The following is a 21381-nucleotide window of genomic DNA, read 5'->3' as shown; positions in this document are numbered from 1 at the left end:
AAAAAAACAACTTAACAATAAAAGAGCACTAACAATAAGAATTTTCTTATTGACTTGTATATTTGAATAAGGCTAAATTGATTCTCAAGTCATCATATTCTTACCAAAAAAAAAAATTAATTAGTTCCTTGAATTTTTTTTCTTTTTATAGGATCCCTGAACATTTTTTTTCCTGTTGTATCCTTGTGTCTAATTGATTGTTCATGAAGATTCTTATCAATAAGCAATAAGTCAATAGTGTCCCTTAACACAATATACCATGAACTTCGACCATATAGGTCAACAATGACACATGTTAAAATCTATTCAATATACACCAAAATCTTATCATGAGCAGCGTATAATGTCATAGGATGTTCATGCAAGGTTAGTTAAGTTCCTTACAACATAAGGTGTACAACTGTACATCAACCCGATCTTTTGTAGAATTTCTGCTCATACGTGCTCACATTCCTTAAATAAGAATGTTAGTATTTATCTAGATTTATGCAATGTTATAAATGTTATTTATCGCTTAAAATGAATATTGTGATAAAAAAAATAATGATTTTAGATCTCATAGACATGAAAATCAAAGAAGTCTTTTTACACACAAATCAAAATTTACTCTTTTTACAGGATCTAAAATAATATTTCAAATTTTATAGAGACGAAAGAAAAAAAATGAGAGACCAAGATAATAATATTCACTTATTTAACCTTTTTTGTTTTCTCTTTCTCGTGTATAAATTTCAACATCTAGTCAGTCCTCGACATACTTCCTTTTGTTTGGTCTTCCACCAACTTTTCTTTCTCGGCAGAGTCTTCTTCTGATTACTTTTTTACGTCAAGCATGGACTCATCGCTCTCACTCTCAGTGTACGGCGGAAAGAAAAGAAAAAGAGAATCAGCACAACGTTCAAATTCATTGGTACTCTCTTTTCTCTTTCTCTTTCTCTCGTATCTATTAGGTTTTTTTTTATATATATATATAGACAAATATTAGTTGTTAGAATTATTAGTTTTTATTTCCTTTGTGCGGCATTTTCCAAAATTTAATCTTTTGTTTTGCTTACCAAATACCCAATGATCCAATGTGAACGACGACCACTTCACACACACACGAGAACCCTATCACTCTCACTTCTCAGAGGGGAAATATAGAACCTTTTGCACTACCCTTTATTCGATTTGTGTTTGTGAGTTCTGGGTTTAGATATGTTTGCTGTTTTACATTTTCCATGACAAGGAAATGGATCATTTTTCGTGATGGGGTGGTTTTCTTTCGTTGGAATTTGAATGTAGGTTGATCAGAAAGGCAAAGAAACCATGGAAGAGGCACCATCAATGGAAATGGATACTGATTCACAGGAGGATCAGAACATTGCTCCTGATGTTCTACCATTTGCTAGAAGGTGAGTTTAATTTAATGTGCACATGTTATTGTTTAACACTTCTAGTGTTGAGTCATGAGTGGTTTTTTTTTTTTTTATAACAATTGGGGGTTATTTTTTTTTGGAAATTATCAAGTGGGGACATTTTTTGAATTAATTCTCATTTAGGATAATAGGTCGTAAAAGTAGTTTCGAAATTTTTACAATTTCTGTTAATTTTGAACTTTTTTTTTACTCCAAATGGTAAAAAAAGCCGTCATGAGTGCATGCATTTTTTGTTGAATATATTATTATTATTGTCATCATCTTCGTGTCATCATCATCACTTTCTCATTGATGTTGAATTGATTGTTTTGTTTTTGTTTTTTTGTAGCTATCAGCTTGAAGCTTTGTACAAAGCTATCCATGAGAATACCATAGTGTACTTGGAGACTGGTTCAGGCAAGACTTTGATAGCTATCATGCTTCTTCGCAGCTATGCTCATCAACTGCGAAAGCCTTCTCCTTACATTGCAGTGTTCTTGGTTCCCCAAGTTGTGTTGGTCTCTCAAGTATGCTACTTTCTCTCTTATGATGCCCTTTGCAAATTTGGGACGCATTATTTGGTTGCCATGTAATGGATCAGTACAATCACTGTGACTTTTTCTTCATTATCTTTTAACTTGTTGCTGTTCACTTGTAAATTTAGCAAGCGGAAGCCGTGAAAAGACATACTGATTTGAAAGTGGGAATGTATTGGGGAGATATGGGAGTTGACTTCTGGGATGCTGCTACCTGGAAACAAGAAATGGAAAAACATGAGGTGAGGGTTTTTGCATTCTATCAGAACAGAAAGATGCCCTTGTTATTTTTACAGACCTGCTTTGCTTAATCATAACCCATCTGTTTGTGACATATTCCTGTTCCCCCCACTTGAAAAGGTGGCTGAATATTTATTTCCATGGTTATCAAAATCTTATGATTAACGATTTGGAACTTACAATTCATTTATGATTTGAATATTACAATTTGATACAATTCAGCTACTTACTGACTTTTATCATAAGATGAATCTTAATTTTATTTTTTTTGAAAGAAGATGAATCTTACTTTGTGTCTCACGATACATGAATGAATTTGTGCTATTCCGTATCATTGATACAAATCACACAATTCAACGATTTGTTACTTTATTTTATTTTTTTACTTTCACCAATTCCATTGAAAAAATTGAAAATTCCTTTAAGTTTAAATTGTTAAATGAAATGGCTTTGAAGTAACACTTCTGAACTTATCCTATTTGATTGCATAAGTGTTGCATAGTAATGAAAATGCTTTTACTTCACTGATTTTATTGATGGCCATCTGCCACAAACTCTTTTATTGTTCCTTTTGGAATCCATTTCTTGCTTGCTCTCTAATTTTGACATTTTCCTCTTTATTTTGAAGTTTGTACTGGGTTAAGCCTTATAGTATACTTAAACATAGTTTTTGGCTTCTATCTTTATGTTTGAATTAAATGGAAAAGATGACAACTGTTTTCTTTTTTTCTATTATTCAATGGGCTTGAATATGATTCGCATTGCATCATTTGTTACTTTTAGTTTGATGCCTCTGAAATTTATTTTTTGTATGCTGCATGGGTAATTGTTTATTACTGTCTGTATTGCTTTTGAATGTATAGGTGCTTGTCATGACTCCTGCAATATTGCTGAGCTGCTTGAGGCATAGCTTCTTCAAACTGAATATGATTAATGTCTTAATAATGGATGAATGCCATCATGCTAGGGGTAAACACCCTTATGCCTGCATCATGACTGTAAGTGTTATATCCTCTCCATTTTTTTTTCTTTACTGGTTTGTGCCTCTGAATTTCTTTCTAATTCTAATTATAATATGTGAAAAAGAGACTGAACTGGACCTGTTTGATTTTCCTGATAAAATCCATAAATGACGTTGTTTTTGGATAAAATTCAGACTTTTTAATGTTCAATTACTTCAGTGTAATTATCATTCGAACAATACAAGAATCACGGTCTGTAGGATTTGAATCATCATGATCTGTAGGATGAGTAATGACTTCTTCAATAATATGTTGTAAACTTGTAATATACCCTTAACCTTTCTAAGTCATTGACCTTGGATTCATTTTTCAATGGATAATGTACAGACCAGGTGTGAGCGGTGGTTGATTGGTGAGATTAAAATATTTTCCTTCTTTGCCATGCCTACCGATAATAACAAAAGACTGTCCATCCATATGTGGGTCAGCTATTAGATCTATAAATAGCTATTTGATGGAAAAATATATGCAGTGTGCACTCATCCCTGGAAACTATTTGATGAAAAAGGCATTTAGGTCCATTTGCGGGGTGTTTGAAAGAAGAGATTTTACATAACTTGGGCTCCTCTTGACATTAAATCAAGCACTTATGCAGGTGTTTGGTTAAGCCTATGAAAGTTGCTTATGACTTTCTTATATTTATTTTTTGGCATATTTGAATAATCTTTACTTGGATTTTTATCAAAATAAGCTTATGCGATAAGCTCTTGTTAAATAATCGCTTAATCAAACTATATTCCTAAACATGCCATTGGTTGCTTTTTGAGAATCAGAAATAAATTTTATTTATTGCATAGTGATTTGATAGGATGTGATTTAGAGGAAACTGTATCACCTCCAATTATGTGTAATTAATATGATGAGTCTATATAAACCTGTACCATAATGTCATTTAGACATACAGTTTCCGCCTAATATGCCTCTGGTTCCTACTGTTTAATATGGTATCCAGATCCTAAAAAAGGTATCTTGAGAACCATGCTTGCCTGGTGGACCCAGTGTCCCCGGATATAAAATTCATTTTTCGGTGAATTGTGTATGCCTCTGGTTTGTCCCCTCTCTTGCCATTCTTTTTCTGGCAATCTTTTTCACTTTTCCAGCCACTGCCCGTGACCATTCCGGCCGGTGACCCCACCACCAGCATTACTGTTCGCCAATCTACACAACGGTGGCCACGGTGTCGGGATTGGACTTCTGACGTGCCCCCATGCAGCCCTTTTGTGCTTGCCAAACAACACCAGACAGCAATGCCTTTCCAGCACGTGACGCATTCGTTGCGGCCGTGCTTTCACCGCCGCTATCACCCTCTGTTTAATAGTTGCAATACGCTGTCATATAAATTGCAGTAAACTTTTGTTGTGAGTAATTGATCTGAAATCTGAATACTGCATTTTCCAAAGATAATATGTAAAGGGACTTGATGTTGAACATGAATTCCATGGATGTGATAAGGTGGTGTGGCCTGATGTACAGCATCTGAAAGTTTGTTGTTCCATTGACCTTCTTACTTTACAACAGGAGATTATAATTTGAATTGGTGACGTTGTTCGTATTGTGCTTTTCCTTTTTTTTTTCTGTAACAGTTGTAACCTGTTTTGATTGAGGACAATTAGTCTATTACAATCTTGTATTGCAAGTTACTGTTTCCTTGTTAAGCATCTGCATTATGAGATTGTAGTTTGTGTTGTGGACTTAGTTTTGTTAATTTTGTAAGATTTGATTTTATGCAGGAATTTTATCATCATCAATTAAAATCTGGTATCTCTGACCTCCCTCGAATTTTTGGGATGACTGCATCTCCTATTAAGTCGAAAGGTATACAAGCCTAGAGAAAGTTTATGGCTCCTTGCATTGCCTGTTTTTTTTTCCTTTTCTTTTTCATTCCTCTAATGTTGAATTCCCTTTTTCTTTTAATTTTTTTTTCAATCCAGTTGGAAAATCTGAATCATCCTGGTCAGAGAATATTCAGAAACTAATGATTCTAATGCATTCAAAGGTTGTTTTTTTCCTCCCTCTTTTGTACAGTTTTTCTTGCTTTCTTCTTTCTGCTCATGTTATTGTGTTGAGTGTTGTCTGCTACCTTCTTTATATAATTGTATAAACATTGGAGTAATTAAAGATAACCATATGTACATACATTATAGAGACTATCATTAGGGCCTCCAAGTGGCAAGTTTTCTGGCAAGAAGTATTAAAATTTAAAAGGGTTAAATTTATGTTAACTTGATGGTATCTTATTTGATACTTTATAATTATCTCTAGAAGTGTTTTTTCCCTAGTTTTTAGGAAACAGTTGTATGTTAACATGCCTATAGGTAGTCAAACCTATACCTATGCAGGTTATGCTAGAATTTTTTTTTTTTTAATTTATTTGAAGAAATGAGGCAATGTGGTTAGAAAAACTTATTTGCAATTTTGCATGGGATTAATACTTGTTTGTTTTGATGTGCAAACCATTTGGTCTTGCTATGGATTGTTTGGTTGACAAATATTTTGAAATGAAGGTATATACATGTGTAAGTGAAGCTGTCATCACAGAGTTCATACCAACATCAACACCAAAATTCAAGTTTTACAGCAACAATGGAATTCAATTTGTATTATTTGAAGAATTAGCATCTAAACTCAAGATGTTAAAAGAGCAGGTGTGTACATTTAAGGATATCAGTTTTTGATATCTACTCTGAAACAACTAAGAAAAAGGAAAATTCCTCTTCGTCATATATTGAAAGTGGAAATATGAGTATGCTTTCTAGTCATTTGTTTTTATTGAGTGCCTAGTTGTGTTTGAATCAATTCCCAATTGCTGATCCTATCATCTTCATGGTCAGAATCACAGTTTCATTTATACTTAGTGCTACTTTATAAGTTCTGTATTTTTTATGTCCTAATTTATTATTTCTTTTGAGGTTTTTAACAGTGGATATTCTGTTTCTCAGCATGAACTCACTCTAAGAAGTTCAGATTTCACTAAATCAATTGCTGAGTCTGCACAAAAAAGAATAACAAAGATTTTTTGTTCTTTAATGTTTTGCCTGGATGAGCTTGGTGTTTGGTTGGCTTTGAAGGTTCTTTTCTTGCCTTTATTCTGTAGAGACTGTAGAGACTTTCTGATTCTCATGTCTGTTCAAGGTTTCATAAATCATAATTGACAATTTCTTTTTTGTTTTCTTGACAGGCTGCAGAGTCTTTATCTTCCAATGAAATAGAGTCATTTTCATGGGGACACTCTGGGGATAGAGTTGTCAAAGACTTTATTTTGGAAGGTGTACATGCACTTAAAAGTTACTTGCAATGTGGTAATGATTCTTCTACCATTGAGAGAACAGTGAAATTTTAAATATAAATCTTTTGCTTGCATTCCCAGCATGAATTAATTTTTACACAATGTTTTCTTACTCAGATCCTCAGTGGTCTATTGGTGACAATATTAAATCTGATGTGAAGATGGGTCTGTTGACCTCCAAAGTTTGCTGTCTTGTTGACTCTCTACTCGAGTACAGGTTATTATCATGGATATAATTCTTTTTAAATATTTTCAATGTGAGTTATCATTATGGATGTTCTGGCCTCTAGGTTCTCCTTATCCTATTAGACTGTCTAAGTTTCTTATTGAATGAGTAAATGCCTTTATGGTTGGTCACTTAGTCATTTAAATGTGAAGTCTCATCTTTCTTCTTAAATAGGCTGAATTATCAAATATGGGGACAGGTTATGGTTATTATTAAATCTATTTGATGGATCTACTATTTTTGCTTCAATTGCAGGGGTTTGACTGACATGAGATGCATAATATTTGTGGAAAGGATCATTACAGCCATTGTCCTTGAGGATCTATTGAATACCTTGCTTCCAAAATACAACAGCTGGAAGACTAAATTCATTGCAGGATACAATTTTGGATTGCAAAATCAGTCAAGGACAAAACAAAATGAAATCGTGAATGAATTTCGAATGGGATTGGTATGTTTCTTTCTTAAACAACCTCATGTATTATAATAATCAAATGCATTGTCTTCTGAATAAAAAAATTAATATGCAGGTTAACATCATTGTTGCAACATCAATTCTTGAAGAGGGTTTAGATGTTCAAAGATGCAATTTAGTTATTAGATTTGATCCATGTCCCACAGTGTGCAGTTTCATACAGTCCCGAGGACGTGCCAGAATGAGAAATTCAGATTACATATTAATGGTTAAGAGGTATTTTTTTTTTTACATTACTCCCTCCGTATTGTTATTACTCTGGCACTTAGGCAAGTGCAAATTATTAAGCTGTATGAGACAAAATTATAGCGTCAAATCTATATGCTTTACCAGTTGAAGTAAATTTTCCCTACACAACCTTTATTTTATTTTGAAATTACAGTGGGGATTCAGTTACGTGTTCTCGACTAGAGAAATACCTTGCTAGTGCAGATATTATGAGGAAGGAGTCATTGCGTCATTCTTCCCTTCCATGTGATCCTTTTGAAGGTGATGAATTTGATAAGGAAGCTTATCACGTATCAAGCACAGGAGCCATTGCAAATCTTAGTTCTAGCATTAGTTTGATATACTTATATTGCTCGCGCCTCCCTGCAGATGGGTTAGTTATTTCATTCCTTCCCTTATTACATGTTTTTTGTTCCTTCATTTTAATGAACCTAAGATATGCATTCCTTTGCATCATCCTGGTTTTTTGTTTTATTTTTATCCTGTTCTTCAACATTTATCCCATCTTGATTAAACTCCCAGGTACTTTAAACCAGCTCCAAGGTGGGACAAAGAGACTGGAACACTGTATCTTCCCAAGAGTTGCCCTCTACAGCCTATTTGTGTAGAAGGTAACAAAAAACACTTAAAGAATATCGCATGCCTTGAAGCATGCAAACAACTTCATAAAATTGGAGCTCTGACAGATAATCTTGTTCCTGATATTGTCATTGAAGAAGCAGAGGTGGAGGAATTTGGTAACTTACTTGGCTTCTATTCATTTCTCCTTCTATTACTTTCTTTCTTTCTAAATATTGTCTCTTGAACATAAAACTCTAATTGTCCATAAATTTCTTTGAATGACTAACACAGGAAACAAATTCTTTCAGGGAATGAACCTTATGATGAAAACCAACCAACTTTTGTCCCATTTGGATTGGTAAATTCTGTGTCAAATAATAGCCACACGATATACCATTGTTACTTGATGGAACTCAGTCAAAATTTTAGCTATGATATCTCTGTGCAAGATATTTTTCTTGCCATAAGAATTGAGCTTGATCCAGAAATTGGATGCACACAATTTGATATGGGTTTTGACAGAGGTAGCGTGTCACTAAAGTTAAGATACAAAGGAACGATTAATCTTTCGCCAAACCTGGTATGCTGTGTAGTCCTTTAATTGTATCTAACATATTTGAAATGTTCGGAAAAGTCAGTATATTTATTGTTAATTTTTTGTTTTCCAGGTTCTTTTGTGTAAAAAGTTCCAGGTCACTTTGCTTGGAAGTATCATAGATCATAGCATGAATAAGTTGGCAACTAGTTTAGACAAATGCTATTTGGAAGACAATGTTGAGATTGATTATCTGCTGCTTCCAGCTATTGGTAAAGGGGAAAAATCACATGTAAACTGGTTAGCTATCAAATCTGTAGAACCATCTAGTTTTACGTGTAAGTATCATCAACCCCACATAGAGACAAAAAGTGGTCTAGTTTGCACTTGTAAACTACAAGATGCGTTGGTTTGTACTTCCCATCCTGGTGGTAAGATTTATTTCTATATCACCACTGGTATAATGGAGTTGCATGGAAACTCACCTATGGAACTAAGGGGTGGTGAAGTTACTACATACAAGAAATACTATGAACAACAGTAAGTCATTTTTTTTATTGATGTTTATTCTCAGATTACTTTATCTACTAGAGTGCGTTATTCCTTTTGTTTACAATTTTCAGCCATGGCATTCAACTACAATTTGAAAATCAATGGCTACTCAAAGCAAGACACCATTTTAAAGTTAAAAATTACTGTCATGGACAAAAACAAGGGAAGGATGGAGGTTAGACTTGGAATTTTCAATTTGTTTATTTTATTCTGTTCCTTAATCTCTTAGTGAGATTAGGCCAACGATTTGATCATTGTTGTCCAGAAATGCATGGAAGTGTCTTTTTTTTTAATTATAAATTATAAAAAAACGTAATAGTTTTGTTACTGGTGGATACCTATGAGGTTGATTATGCCCATGAATCTTAAAATTGGGTTATCTGTGTAACCAATATCAATTGAAGTGGATTTTTCTGAATGTATACCTGCCATTATATGCCCTCTGATATTGAAAGGAAATCAGGCTTGTTAGACTAGGAACTTTAATCTTCTTGGTTGTTACCTCTATTGGCTTTGCTTGTTTCTGAAAGCTAATGTTATTTAATATGAACAGAATTTGTATCATCAGTAACTTCTTCTATTAATGAAAATTAAGATATCAATGTCACAATGCCTAAATTCATTCATTTCCAAATTATAGGTGTATTATATGTACCAAAAAGTTGCGGCTATGCTTAGTGCTTACTTATCATCAAGCCCTACAATTCAATCTGAATCCTAACTTTATGTTTTTTGTTTCAGAAGCAAGCAAGGCCTTTGTTGAGTTACCTCCTGAACTGTGCTCTATAGTCATGTCACCGATAAAAGATAGTATCATTTATACCTTCTCATTTATTCCATCAATCATGCATCGGCTGGAATCATTACTTGGAGCTTTCAACTTAAAGAAGATGCATTTGGATCATTGCACACAAAATGAAATTCAAACAATCAAGGTGTGTTACAACTGCTCATCACTACAATCTAGAAAAGTGTACATTACCATTTTTTCCCTCCAGAGTCCAGAATAGGCAATTTTATATCTTTCTGTTAGTTGTCCTTGATTGACAAAAAAGTGTAGTGAAAACTGATTATTTTACTGTAAGTTTTCTTGTATGCTTAATATATATATATTTATATATATATATATATATATATATATATATATAAGCAGTTCTGAAAAAAAAAATTATATAGGATGCAAGCATTGTGGATAGTGAAGGTAACTAATTCCTTCTGTCCTGCCCTCCTTTCACCCTCTGTTGCCTCAGCCAATACATAATGAAGAGATTGAGAAGAAACTTGCAGTGTAAAATATTCTATGTTAGCATCTTTTGGTTGATTTCTATTAGTGTTCTCTGAATGTGTGGATTCCTTTTTTAAAAAAAACTATTGTTATTATTATGATTATTATTATTATTATTGTTATTTTGTCTGGTTGTCAAATATTTTAAAGATAATTGCACCAATAGTATCTGTGACTTGCATTGTAGGTCTTGGAAGCAATAACTACTAAAAGATGCAATGAGGCCTTTCATTATGAGTCTCTAGAGACTCTTGGAGATTCTTTTTTAAAATATGCTGCCAGTCAACAGCTTTTTAAAACATATAAAAATCACCATGAAGGTCTCCTTAGTGTGAAGAGGGAAAAGATCATTTCTAATGCTGCCCTCTGTAAGTTAGGGTGCAGTTCTGGACTTCCGGTACTCTCTCTCTCTCTCATTTAATGTTCCATTTTTTATGCTCTGCATCTGTTACGATGCTGCCTTACAGCATTTTTTATTTACATTATTCTAGTTTAGAATTATTATTCAAACTTATGGTTGATTTCTTAATCTGTATTATTTTTCTTTATCAGCGTAAAAAAGAGTTTGATTTCTGATATAATAACTTAAAGTAATGAGTGCTTCAATGCTTTGACTAGTTGATTTTTTTAAAATGTTTGATAAAAGATTATATTTTTTAATCAATTGAGTGGTTGCAATTGTTTGGGACTTTGGGCGATTATCATGCTGTACAAGATTTTGGATTTTATTTGCTCTTTGAGCAGTGAAGATCTGATAGAATTGGGAGCTCTAATATTGAGGAAGCCCAAACTGATCAGTTTTTAAGACTTGAATAGTCTACTGAAAAGAAAGGAGTGCAGCGAGCTGCTCAATAGTTGCACGTGAGTATGCTGAGTAGGCAGTTGGAAATGCTACAGTTGTTTTAGGAAGAGACTAGTATGGAGTAAGCAGAAAATTGTTGAGTGTGTACAGATAGCTAGGCTTTGGGCTGGTGTGGGTTTTTTTTCCTTGTAAGAGCTAGGAGCTCCTCATAGTAGTATAACACTCAATTTCCAGAATTGTTTCTTGGGTTCCTATCAAAGCTTAAACTGAAAAGTTTATAATATTTAGTTATTTACGAGTAATGTGCTATCTAATTTGTAATGCTTCTATCATGAGGAGTTGACTGTATTGCTAGCTATCGCTTGATCCATTCTCAGATGAATTAACATGATTTCATAATTCTGCATTTTTATCATGAGGATTGTGTAACCATCATCTTGAAACTTCAGAATTCTGAATTCTGCATTATTTTGATTTGCAGGGCTTCATACGAAATGAGCCTTTTGATCCTCATGCCTGGACCATTCCTGGGGATAAACCTGAAAGTTTAAAATTAGAAGAGCTGGTTATCAAGGGGAAAAAAATTTATGTTCACGGAAAAAGAAAATTAAATCGCAAGATTATTGCTGATGTTGTTGAGGCACTAATTGGTGCCTTCCTCAGTACTGGTGGCGAAATATCTGCATTGCTGTTTATGGATTGGGTTGGTATTAAAGTCAGTTTTGATAAAATACCCTATGAGAGGCACTTTGACATTCAACCTGAGAAACTGTTAAATGTCAGATTCCTAGAATCACAATTAAAATACTCATTCCATGACCATTCTCTTTTAGTGGAAGCCCTAACCCATGGTTCGTACATGCTGCCTGAAGTTCCTAGATGTTATCAGGTATTTCCTGTTGTTATTATTCATTATATGGAAACAAGACAGTGATTAGCATGTATTATTAAAGGACAACTTTTACCTATTTCATGTTGACTGACTAGCCTATCTGTTTTAACTTTTAAGTCTTGGTGGGACCTAATAAATAGTATTTGTGCCGATTCTTTATGATCAATCATGTTTTCCTCGTATTCTTGTTACTTTTGATTCTTTGATCTCAATTGTGAATGATATACTCCTTTCCCTGCAGCGACTAGAATTTCTTGGAGATTCAGTTTTGGATTATCTGATTACTTGGCATTTGTACAATGAATATCCTGGCATGTCACCTGGGCAGTTGACTGACATGAGGGCAGCTTCTGTGAATAATGATTGTTATGCATGGTCTGCCATTAAGCATGGGTTGCACAAACATGTACTCCATGCCTCACAAGAACTGCATAAGCACATTGCTGTCACACTTAACAATTTTGATAAGTTGTCTTCATCATCAACTTTTGGATACGAGTCAGAGGCATCACCCCCTAAGGTTGGTTGTTAAATTTTGGTTCATAGGTTCACTTGGTTATTATTTCTTAAGTATTGAGTCAATGCTAACAAATATTATTACTGTCATCGTGGTGTTTGAATACGGGGAAAAGCTCCTTGAAAGTGAACTGGACTATAAAGTGTGCAAGTAAGGGTGTATTAATTCTATAAATTCTAGGGTGGATACATGCTTATCCAGCACTTACAAGTCTACTTAAGAGCATCCTTGAAAATGCTTAACTAACTAAATATCTCGTTATTGTTAGAGAAAACACCATCTTTTAAGTGATGAGAGGAAAAGTGACCTGTATTATGGTGGTTTATTTTATGGGTTTTTTAGCAATAATATTTGGTATGAGTTTTTCTACAAAAGCTGTTGTGAATGTCTGTTAACCATTCATTGATGGGGAGGGGGTGGGGGATAAAGTTGGATAAATGGGTAACTTAACGCATCAATTATAAAACTTAATTTTTTTCCTATTCATAAGTTGTTACATGAAAACCCATGGTTACCATTTACTATTTTTCGTTTAGTTTTTGGTGAAGCATTGTTCTGGTTTTCTATTCTGTTTTTCTTGCAATTTTTGGAGTAGCTTCTCTATGTGAAGGATAAATTAGTTAGTTCACTAAACATACTTCAAATGTCGAAGGATAATTAGTTACTACACTAATGAATTAAACAATTATTGGTAAATTTGATGAAATTCTTGTGCTTCTCCAATGTTAAAGGACCTTGCAAACATTATTTGTCTATCATGACTCATGTTTTAACATGTAGCTGCTTTGTCCCCTTCTTTATTGTCATTACTTTAGTTCTTTGGCATAATTTAAAGATGTAATGTTATACTTTCTGAGTTTTGCAGTGCATTTCTTTTCTGTTACTTCAGCTGTTCAGCCACAATGTGTTAACCGTTACAAAACTCATAAAGATTGTTCCTATTGTTCAATAGGTACTTGGAGACATTATAGAGTCTCTGGCTGGAGCGATTCTTGTTGACTCAGGATTCAATAAGGAGGTTGTGTGGCAAAGCATAAGGCCACTTTTGGAACCCCTTGTGACACCAGAAACATTGAAGCTCCATCCCATCCGAGAGTTGAATGAACTATGCCAGAAAAGAAGTTATAAGATTGTACTAGAGGACGTGTCTCGCAAAGATGGTGTTACTAATTATAGAATGAAGGTAGAAGCTGATGGGGTCATTCACGAGTATGAGTATACCGGCCCTGCTCTTAGGGACACAGCCAAGAAGATAGCCTGCAAGGAAATTTTGAATTCCTTGAAGGAAGATTTATAGGGTACACAAGGGCTAACCGGTCATTGTAGGCTTGTAATACTTGTTAATATTTCTTTAGTCCTTGTTTTGTGTAATGGTTATAATATTAAGGCTTAAATATGTTTATAGTCCCTCAAATTTACGACAACCAATTGTATATATTATTTAAAGATATCATTAAAATATATCATTTAAAGCAAGCATTTGGTTCTTGGTGGCGGGTAAACAAGTGTATATCTTAGGAACAAAAACTTGTGCTTGATCTCTTCTCTTTCATCAATTGACTATTGGATGGAGTAATGAGTTGTCGAAGAGTAGTCAAGTTAAGTGAGGATTATGCCATTCTTTGAATGGGTAACCTAATGTTCATTCATCATAAACGTTAGGCCATACAATTAATCTCAAGACACTCACAATACTCATGTTCTTAACATGCTTCAGAAACACTATAAGTTAGCGTTTGTAAGTTAGTAAGCATATCCTCTATAGGAATATACTCATGTTATTCTTAGTAGCATGTCCTCAATAAGAATATACTCAAAAATTCTCTTCATTCTTAACCCATCTCTTTGACAACCATCAACCTAATCCTTATATGCTTGGAAATTGTAGTGGTCATGTTTTATTAGTAAAAAAAAACAACAGAACCATTAACTACTTGATATACAAATGTGGTCTGAATGTTCATGTTAAAGCCAGGAAGTCAGTGATCTCATATAGGGTAAATTTCCTCTACATACTCTTCTTTTTGAGTAATATACTAATGAGGAACTGTGTAATTGCCTATACTGTGTGTAATGTAGTAATTATAACCCTCTGAGTAACAATGGTTGTGTTATATATTCATCTTGTTTCCGTTATTGAACCATTGGATATAGGACTAAATTGTGACTTCCCCTTAGTGATTGTGAAGCCCCTTTAACCTTTGTGTCTATACGTGTAAATTTGTCTCATGATGTTAAGATAACTTGTATTTTCTTTGTGAAAGTTGTAAAAGTCATGGATATTGTGGCAGAAAAGCTGATGCTAGGATTTGAGAGTAGGAATGAAGCTGGTCATTCAGACTCTTAGAGTCTTCGCCATTCCTTTCCTTCATTCACTAAAAAAAACTTTTATTCCAGAGTCTTGTAATAACAGTTTCTACCACTCAAGTCTAGAACTCAGTTGTACCTTCAATCAAATCATAATTCTATTTTCTTAAAAAGGGTTCTAGTTCCCAAAGGGCTGATCCTTACAGAGGTGTAGTGATGGATAAATGAGCGTATATGTATCTGACTGGCCTATCAATATTTGGAAAGAAAAAAAAATGACTATGTGGATACTATAATGAGTGGGAGTGTGTAGGCTTGACTTGAAAAAGAATGGATTACTCAATTAATTTATTTATTTGAACAAGTCTAACTAAACGATTAAGTTCGACATATTTAGAAAAAATAAAGCTTCAGTTTTACTTATTTATCATTTAATTGTTTTTTTTTGCAAAAAAATTTTCTTAAATTATTTTTTAACTTTATCAATTTAATATTTAATTAAATATTTTATACAAGATAATATATATATATATATATATATATATATATATATATATATATATATATATATATATTATGTAAGTGTTCAACATGTGGTATAATATTTTTTATTTTCTATGATACACACATAAGCTATTAACGAGCTGTAAATGTCCAACGTGTAAGGATTAAGATTAATTCATTTGAATAATCTAGCCTAATACTATATCTGAGTTTATTTATTTAATTAAACAAATAAATTTATCGATTATTTAACGAGTTCAACTTGAATACTAATAATTCAACTCAATTACACCCTCTAATAATGATTAGATATAACTTAATATATAGAGGGGATTTAGTTATTTAGGCTTTTGTACGTGAAAAATTTTCATTTAAATTGATTTGATCATATAAATACTTACTGTTATATTACTCTCTTTTTTTTAATCTTGAAACCACTTTTAATATTATTTTTACTTTATACGGAATCATATGTTACAGAAAAGAACCAGTTGATCTTAATTAATCCGATTCGTCGTGAAAAATATGTTGACAGGATATTATCTAAAGATATGTGACTATAGTATAATAAATTAATGCTTTCCTATTATTACAAGACTCTCAGTGCTGGCTTTATTTTTCATCACAACATATTCATTTGCTCATATAGATATCATATAATATAATAGTCTCTTGGATCCATTCCAAGATGAATTTACTTAGGACACATAATAATGTCAAAGGAGGTGTTGGTGTGGCAGTTGTTCAGCCACCAAGATGTAGAAAAGCCCCATTACTCCACTGTGGCTTTGGTTGTTGCTGTAGATAATCTCTAGAGTTAGGGTTTCACCATCTTTTATTTTGATAGTACCTCGTCGAGGGTAACATGTAGACATTCCTACAACATACCCTTTCTCATTCCCTGCTTCGTTTCCATTTCCATATTTTGGTATTGAAGAACAAATAACTCCCCCATCCTGAAATTAATTTTGTCAAAATTTCAAACAATAAGCTCTAGTCCAATATTTAGTTAACATCTCACAATCTTTTTTCTTCAGGGTATAATATACATCTTACAAATTCAGTTACAATGATAAGGGTTCAAAGATATGATTAATCGAAAAATAGTAAAAGAAGCACTGATGATCCAATTCCCAACAACTATCCTCCAATTTCCTGAATGAGATAGAAGATTTTTATTTTTATTTTTTGTTTTCATTTTATTTTATTTTATTTTATTTTATTGGTGAATGTGGGAGGAGTAGTGCATTTCGTGAAGCAAAAAGAACTATACCAACGAAAATAATTAAATAAAAAAGAGGTACTAATCTTGATTTATATCATAAGTAAAAATGTTTTACGATCCTCAATTGAGAAATCAATGACAAGAAAGGAACAAAGAGGTACTAATTTTCCATGACAAAGAGGAATGATAAGAAAGGAACAAACAGGTACCAATTTTCCATGACAAGAAATCAATGACAAAGAGGAACAAAGGTTAAAAATATATAGTACCATTTTCCATGTTTAATTAGTTTTCTCTTATTTACTCTTGTGACTAGAAAGCAATAATGTATATTCATATAATTATTCTAATATCACCTGTCCGTATAGAGTTGATTCATTTGCACCAACATGCTGATGACCAACACCATAGATGACATATCCACCAGTTTGCATAGGGAAGCTTGTCTTTCTGACATCAATGCAAGCACTACTATTGTAGCCTTTGCTGCAAGGTTCAACCTGATATTCAACCTGTAGCAAAAAATTAAATCTCTTGTTACTTACATCCAACGAAATGAAACGTGGAAAGTCTAGAATTACATATATGTTTAGATTAAATTGGTATTGAGACATATAAAAGTGGACGAAGTATTCGTATAATATCTACTTTTTTATATATAGTCAGTGCTTTTATTTGAATCTCTTACTTTTACCGAAAGAACTAAGGAAAATATAACTATATGTGTCAAATAATTTAAATACAAATTTAGAAAATGCATAATTTAAGAGGACTGGAATTTTTTTCTAAAGAGAGTCGTCTCCAAGAATCAAGTATATATTTTCGCCTTTGAATAATTCATATATTTTCAAAAGATGCGTGGTTCATTCCCTTATCCCATGATTTTATAATCCTTTAATATGTATGCTTCTTGAGAATAATTAATTCACTTACCTTGCAATTATGCTTTGGACTCACTCCTTTGGACACGTTCAAAACATCAGTCACATCAAGTATATAAATCTTAAGGGGCACCACACAGTTGTCCCAACTGAACCACTTCACTGTGTATTTAAGGTTTAGGGTTCTCTTAGGACCCTTGAAGCCTTTGTTCAACCTGCACGTGCTATTATCAGGGCAACAATCCAAACCTCCCTTATAATATGGACTCAAAGGGTTACCATCTGCATCCTTTGTGACATTATAAAGGTCACACCTACACTCAATGCACCCCAGCCTATCTTCCACACCACCCCTTGTGTCAATGGCATGCACATTGATCAACCATTTCTCTTCAAATCCATAGGGAATTTCTGAAGGGTTTCCAACTTCTATTCCAAAAGGGTCTGGAATATCAGTGGCAGTTCCTCTTGTTTCTGATCCTAGCCCAAAATATTGGACAAGAAAACCATCTTGGCAAAAGCCACTGTTTCTCACTATAACAATATTATCTGTTTGATTATTTTGTGACACATTTTTGGGTTGATGGTATCTTACTATAACCCAATGGTGGAGATATACTTCTTGGAGTGGTACTGATTTCCCTGCCTCATCAACTAATTCAGCATTGAAACTCTTGATTGCAATATGGCCTCTTGGAAAGTCAACATCAAAATAATTTTTGTTTGAAACTAACCCTGGACCTAGCTCAATCTTTGGTGATAGAAAAACAGATGTTTTTATTTTGTTCTCAGGTTTCCCCAAAGAAGCTGATGAGAATGTTGTGCATGACACAAGAAGTAATAGTGCCCATGAAACCACCCAATCTTTGGATAAAAATCTCATGTTGAATATCTGTTAATTAGCATAATCTTTGTTAGCTATAATTAATTATAAGCAAATTTAAAATAAAAGAAAAGGCAAAAAAAAAAATGTCACCTTTAGCAAGCCAATACTAACAAAAGTGGAAGGAAAATAAAACATAGTATAATGCCAGTATATTTCTTTTGTGTTACACTTAAAACAAGATAACAATAAGACCAAATTAATGAACAAACAAAAGCGAGCCATGTTTAACAATAAGACAAGATACCTAGTTTTATGAAGTCAGCGTGGATTAGAGATTAATGGGTAGTGATATTCAAGTTTAATTATGTGAACTTTTAATGATTATAAGATAATTGGTAATTAAGTATGCAGCAAGAAGTGGAAACTAGTGGCGGTGGGAATATGAGCATACCTCGAACAATTGGGCAATTTGTTTCACAATGATAAGAGTAGAACTAGTAATTCAAACTACTACAGTGGTTCAATTGTTAACCTTGGAACAAAAGATTTATATAGCAAAAGGTTGAGTGTTGTGCATGTGGATGCTCTAAGCCATGACGTTTATAAACATGGATAATGAATTTAAATAAAGTATGTGTATCAGTGAAGTTTGAATGTTTTTAATTAAAAAATAAATAAATAAAGAGAACGGAATGAGGGTTGCGAATTTAGGATGGACACAGAAAGATCCTAGACTAACGAAAAGGCTTTGACATTTATATATATTCTAATCACGACTACAATTCTATGCTGATAGAAGAAATAACTCTAGAAGATATGAAACTATAAAAATGCTTTTTTTTAAACTGAAAAATACTTTATTAATGAGTATAAATATACAAAGATGAACCCTCATTACCATACCCAATTTTAGTCTTAATTTTCATTTTAACTCTTGATAGATCATGTTATAATATGCATCTATGATTATACTAGATAGTTATAAATTTCCTTGATATCAAAGCTTAAGAAATATTTTTTTATTAAATGTCGATTTATCAATTATAAAAGATTAAAAAAGTACACATTAGTTACTTTTTAGCTGATGGGTCCAAATTCTGGAACTGTATGCGTTTCTAGAATATGGCTTCTCCCCCAGTTGCGTTGGAGGACTGTATGTAATTAATTGGTTTGCCTTTCTTGCGTGTGTAATTTTTTCTCATCCTGTTATGTCTCTTTTTAATTTTTATCTAACAATATATAAAAAAAAAAAACGACAATCTCGGATTCAAACCTTTTATATGAAAAAAAAAAACTCGTAAGGGAAATTAGCATCATATCATCAAGCTATATGAATAACTCCTATAAAATTGGCTTCGGTGTAGGAAATATTTATGGTTTAAATAAAAAAATATCAATTTATACCTTTTTTTTTATCTTTTTTATAATTAATATAAGTAGTACAATATTTTTATCATTACGTATAATGCAGCACTACTATTACATTATTCCTTGCGTCCAACCGCATGATTCATGAGTAGAAAGGTAATTGATAGGGACGCTATTCCAATATAATCACTCACAAAATTTATATCCATATAAATGAGGGCAGGGATATTAACCATTTTTCTATTTCTTTACATATTTTTATGGATTTTCAAATATAATAATAATAATAAAACAGTATTTTAGTTTTGTGTATTATAAGAGATAAATTATAATTTTTAAATGATTGAAATTATAAAAAATATAAACAATTTTTTTAAAAGACTACTGAAATTCAATTAAGATATAGGGATAAAATACAGTAGATTGAAAGATGATTAAAAAGTATATAATTAAAAATAAAAGAAGGATGGATTGTTATGGTTGAAATTAGAAACATATTTTAACTAATTACAAGAGTATAGTGTGTAAAATGCACATTAAAAGAGAAAACGTGGAGAATATTAAAAATGTCATGGAGAGCTGAAATGAAATTTTATTCTTAAAAAATATACCTTTTATAAAAAATATTTAATGAAATTTAAGGTTTTGTTAACAAATTTTAAACTATACATTTTTTAATTAATAAATTAAATTATATTCAAAATTGCAAAAGTAAAATTAGGTAAGATACGTACCATTACGTCATAAAATATACTAATTAATGCCTTTACCAGTAAAAGGCAGGCACGAACTTAAGAGCAAATGTTTCTTTTTTTTTATGGGGGAGAGTTTGGTACAAGTCAAATAAAATTATTGGTAAACCTGTACTCCACTAGTGTAAAATTTTGCTTCATGTATATGAGAAAATAATTTATTTAACCAGAAAATAATTTATTTATTAAAAAAATTGTTTAACTTTTTTGCTTAATAGCAAACGAGTTTAGTCTTTAACTAATTGGTTGACTAATTGGTTGAGAGACACGTTTTATTAGTAATAATGTTTTTCTTTGAAATATTTAATGCATGTGTATCTAACATTTCAAACGTGTTATTAGTAATAACATTTCATATCATGTGTTTCAAACGTAAACTTGTAATTTGATATTTTTTTTAAAAATAAAATAAAATTCACAAGGCATATGTAAGAATGAATGCTAAATCTTGTATTGAATTTAAATAACAAACAAATATATTTATTAAATTATCCATATTGAAATCATAAACTCTTAAATTAATAATAGATTAAAATAAATAAATTTAAAAAGTGTGAGTACACTCTTCAATATAATATTTCTAACACGATCTTGGTTATAATTTATTAAAAAAATTACAAGTGAAATTCATTAAAAAAGAAATGAAACTTCCAGTTTTATGATTTCAATAGAGATAAATGTTAACAATAGAGCTTCAAACATGTTTTTTTAATACATTATTTATTAATAATTGAAATTAATTAAAAATCACAAATTTTAGTTGGTTTAACTTCTTATTTAATGAAATTTTATTATAATTTTATTATTTTTAATAAATTTTAATCAATAATAAGACATGCATCAAAATGTGTATTAGAGAGTGTAAACACTTTTCTTCAGTAGTATTAAAGAGTGTTTTAACATTTGTAAGTAAAATTAAAAATAATATATATATATATATATATATATATATATATATATATAT

The 21381-nt window shown here is 32.0% G+C and overlaps 2 protein-coding genes across 4 annotated transcripts; one reads left to right on the top strand and one right to left on the bottom strand.

Annotated features, from left to right (window-relative positions):
* Positions 1-746: 746 nt before the first annotated feature.
* LOC114367187 (endoribonuclease Dicer homolog 2-like) lies at positions 747-14042 on the top strand. Of its 3 annotated transcripts, none has more exons than XM_028324317.1 (23): positions 747-910; positions 1285-1394; positions 1747-1924; positions 2062-2175; positions 3037-3171; positions 4926-5010; positions 5127-5191; positions 5700-5840; positions 6135-6263; positions 6374-6494; positions 6599-6698; positions 6963-7158; positions 7238-7398; positions 7565-7783; positions 7933-8147; positions 8280-8551; positions 8640-9046; positions 9130-9233; positions 9800-9993; positions 10531-10740; positions 11627-12034; positions 12279-12557; positions 13507-14042. In XM_028324317.1, the coding sequence occupies exons 1-23, from the start codon at positions 833-835 to the stop codon at positions 13849-13851; spliced, it is 4266 nt and encodes a 1421-aa protein (XP_028180118.1). In that variant the 5' UTR covers positions 747-832; the 3' UTR covers positions 13852-14042. The 3 variants fall into 3 exon arrangements, with proteins under 3 accessions (XP_028180118.1, XP_028180120.1, XP_028180119.1); XM_028324318.1 differs by lacking the exon at positions 747-910 and adding an exon at positions 1008-1178; XM_028324319.1 differs by lacking the exon at positions 6135-6263.
* A 1797-nt stretch (positions 14043-15839) lies between these two features.
* Positions 15840-18822, bottom strand: LOC114367167. Its single transcript, XM_028324280.1, has 4 exons — positions 18749-18822; positions 17524-18363; positions 16947-17102; positions 15840-16321 (listed from the first exon to the last, which is right to left on the bottom strand). The coding sequence occupies exons 2-4, from the start codon at positions 18352-18354 to the stop codon at positions 16082-16084; spliced, it is 1227 nt and encodes a 408-aa protein (XP_028180081.1). The 5' UTR covers positions 18355-18363; positions 18749-18822; the 3' UTR covers positions 15840-16081.
* Positions 18823-21381: the final 2559 nt, after the last annotated feature.

This window comes from Glycine soja, chromosome 9, assembly GCF_004193775.1.
Source record: "Glycine soja cultivar W05 chromosome 9, ASM419377v2, whole genome shotgun sequence".
NCBI lineage: Eukaryota > Viridiplantae > Streptophyta > Magnoliopsida > Fabales > Fabaceae > Glycine > Glycine soja.
This window is presented reverse-complemented; position numbering and strand designations above follow the sequence as displayed.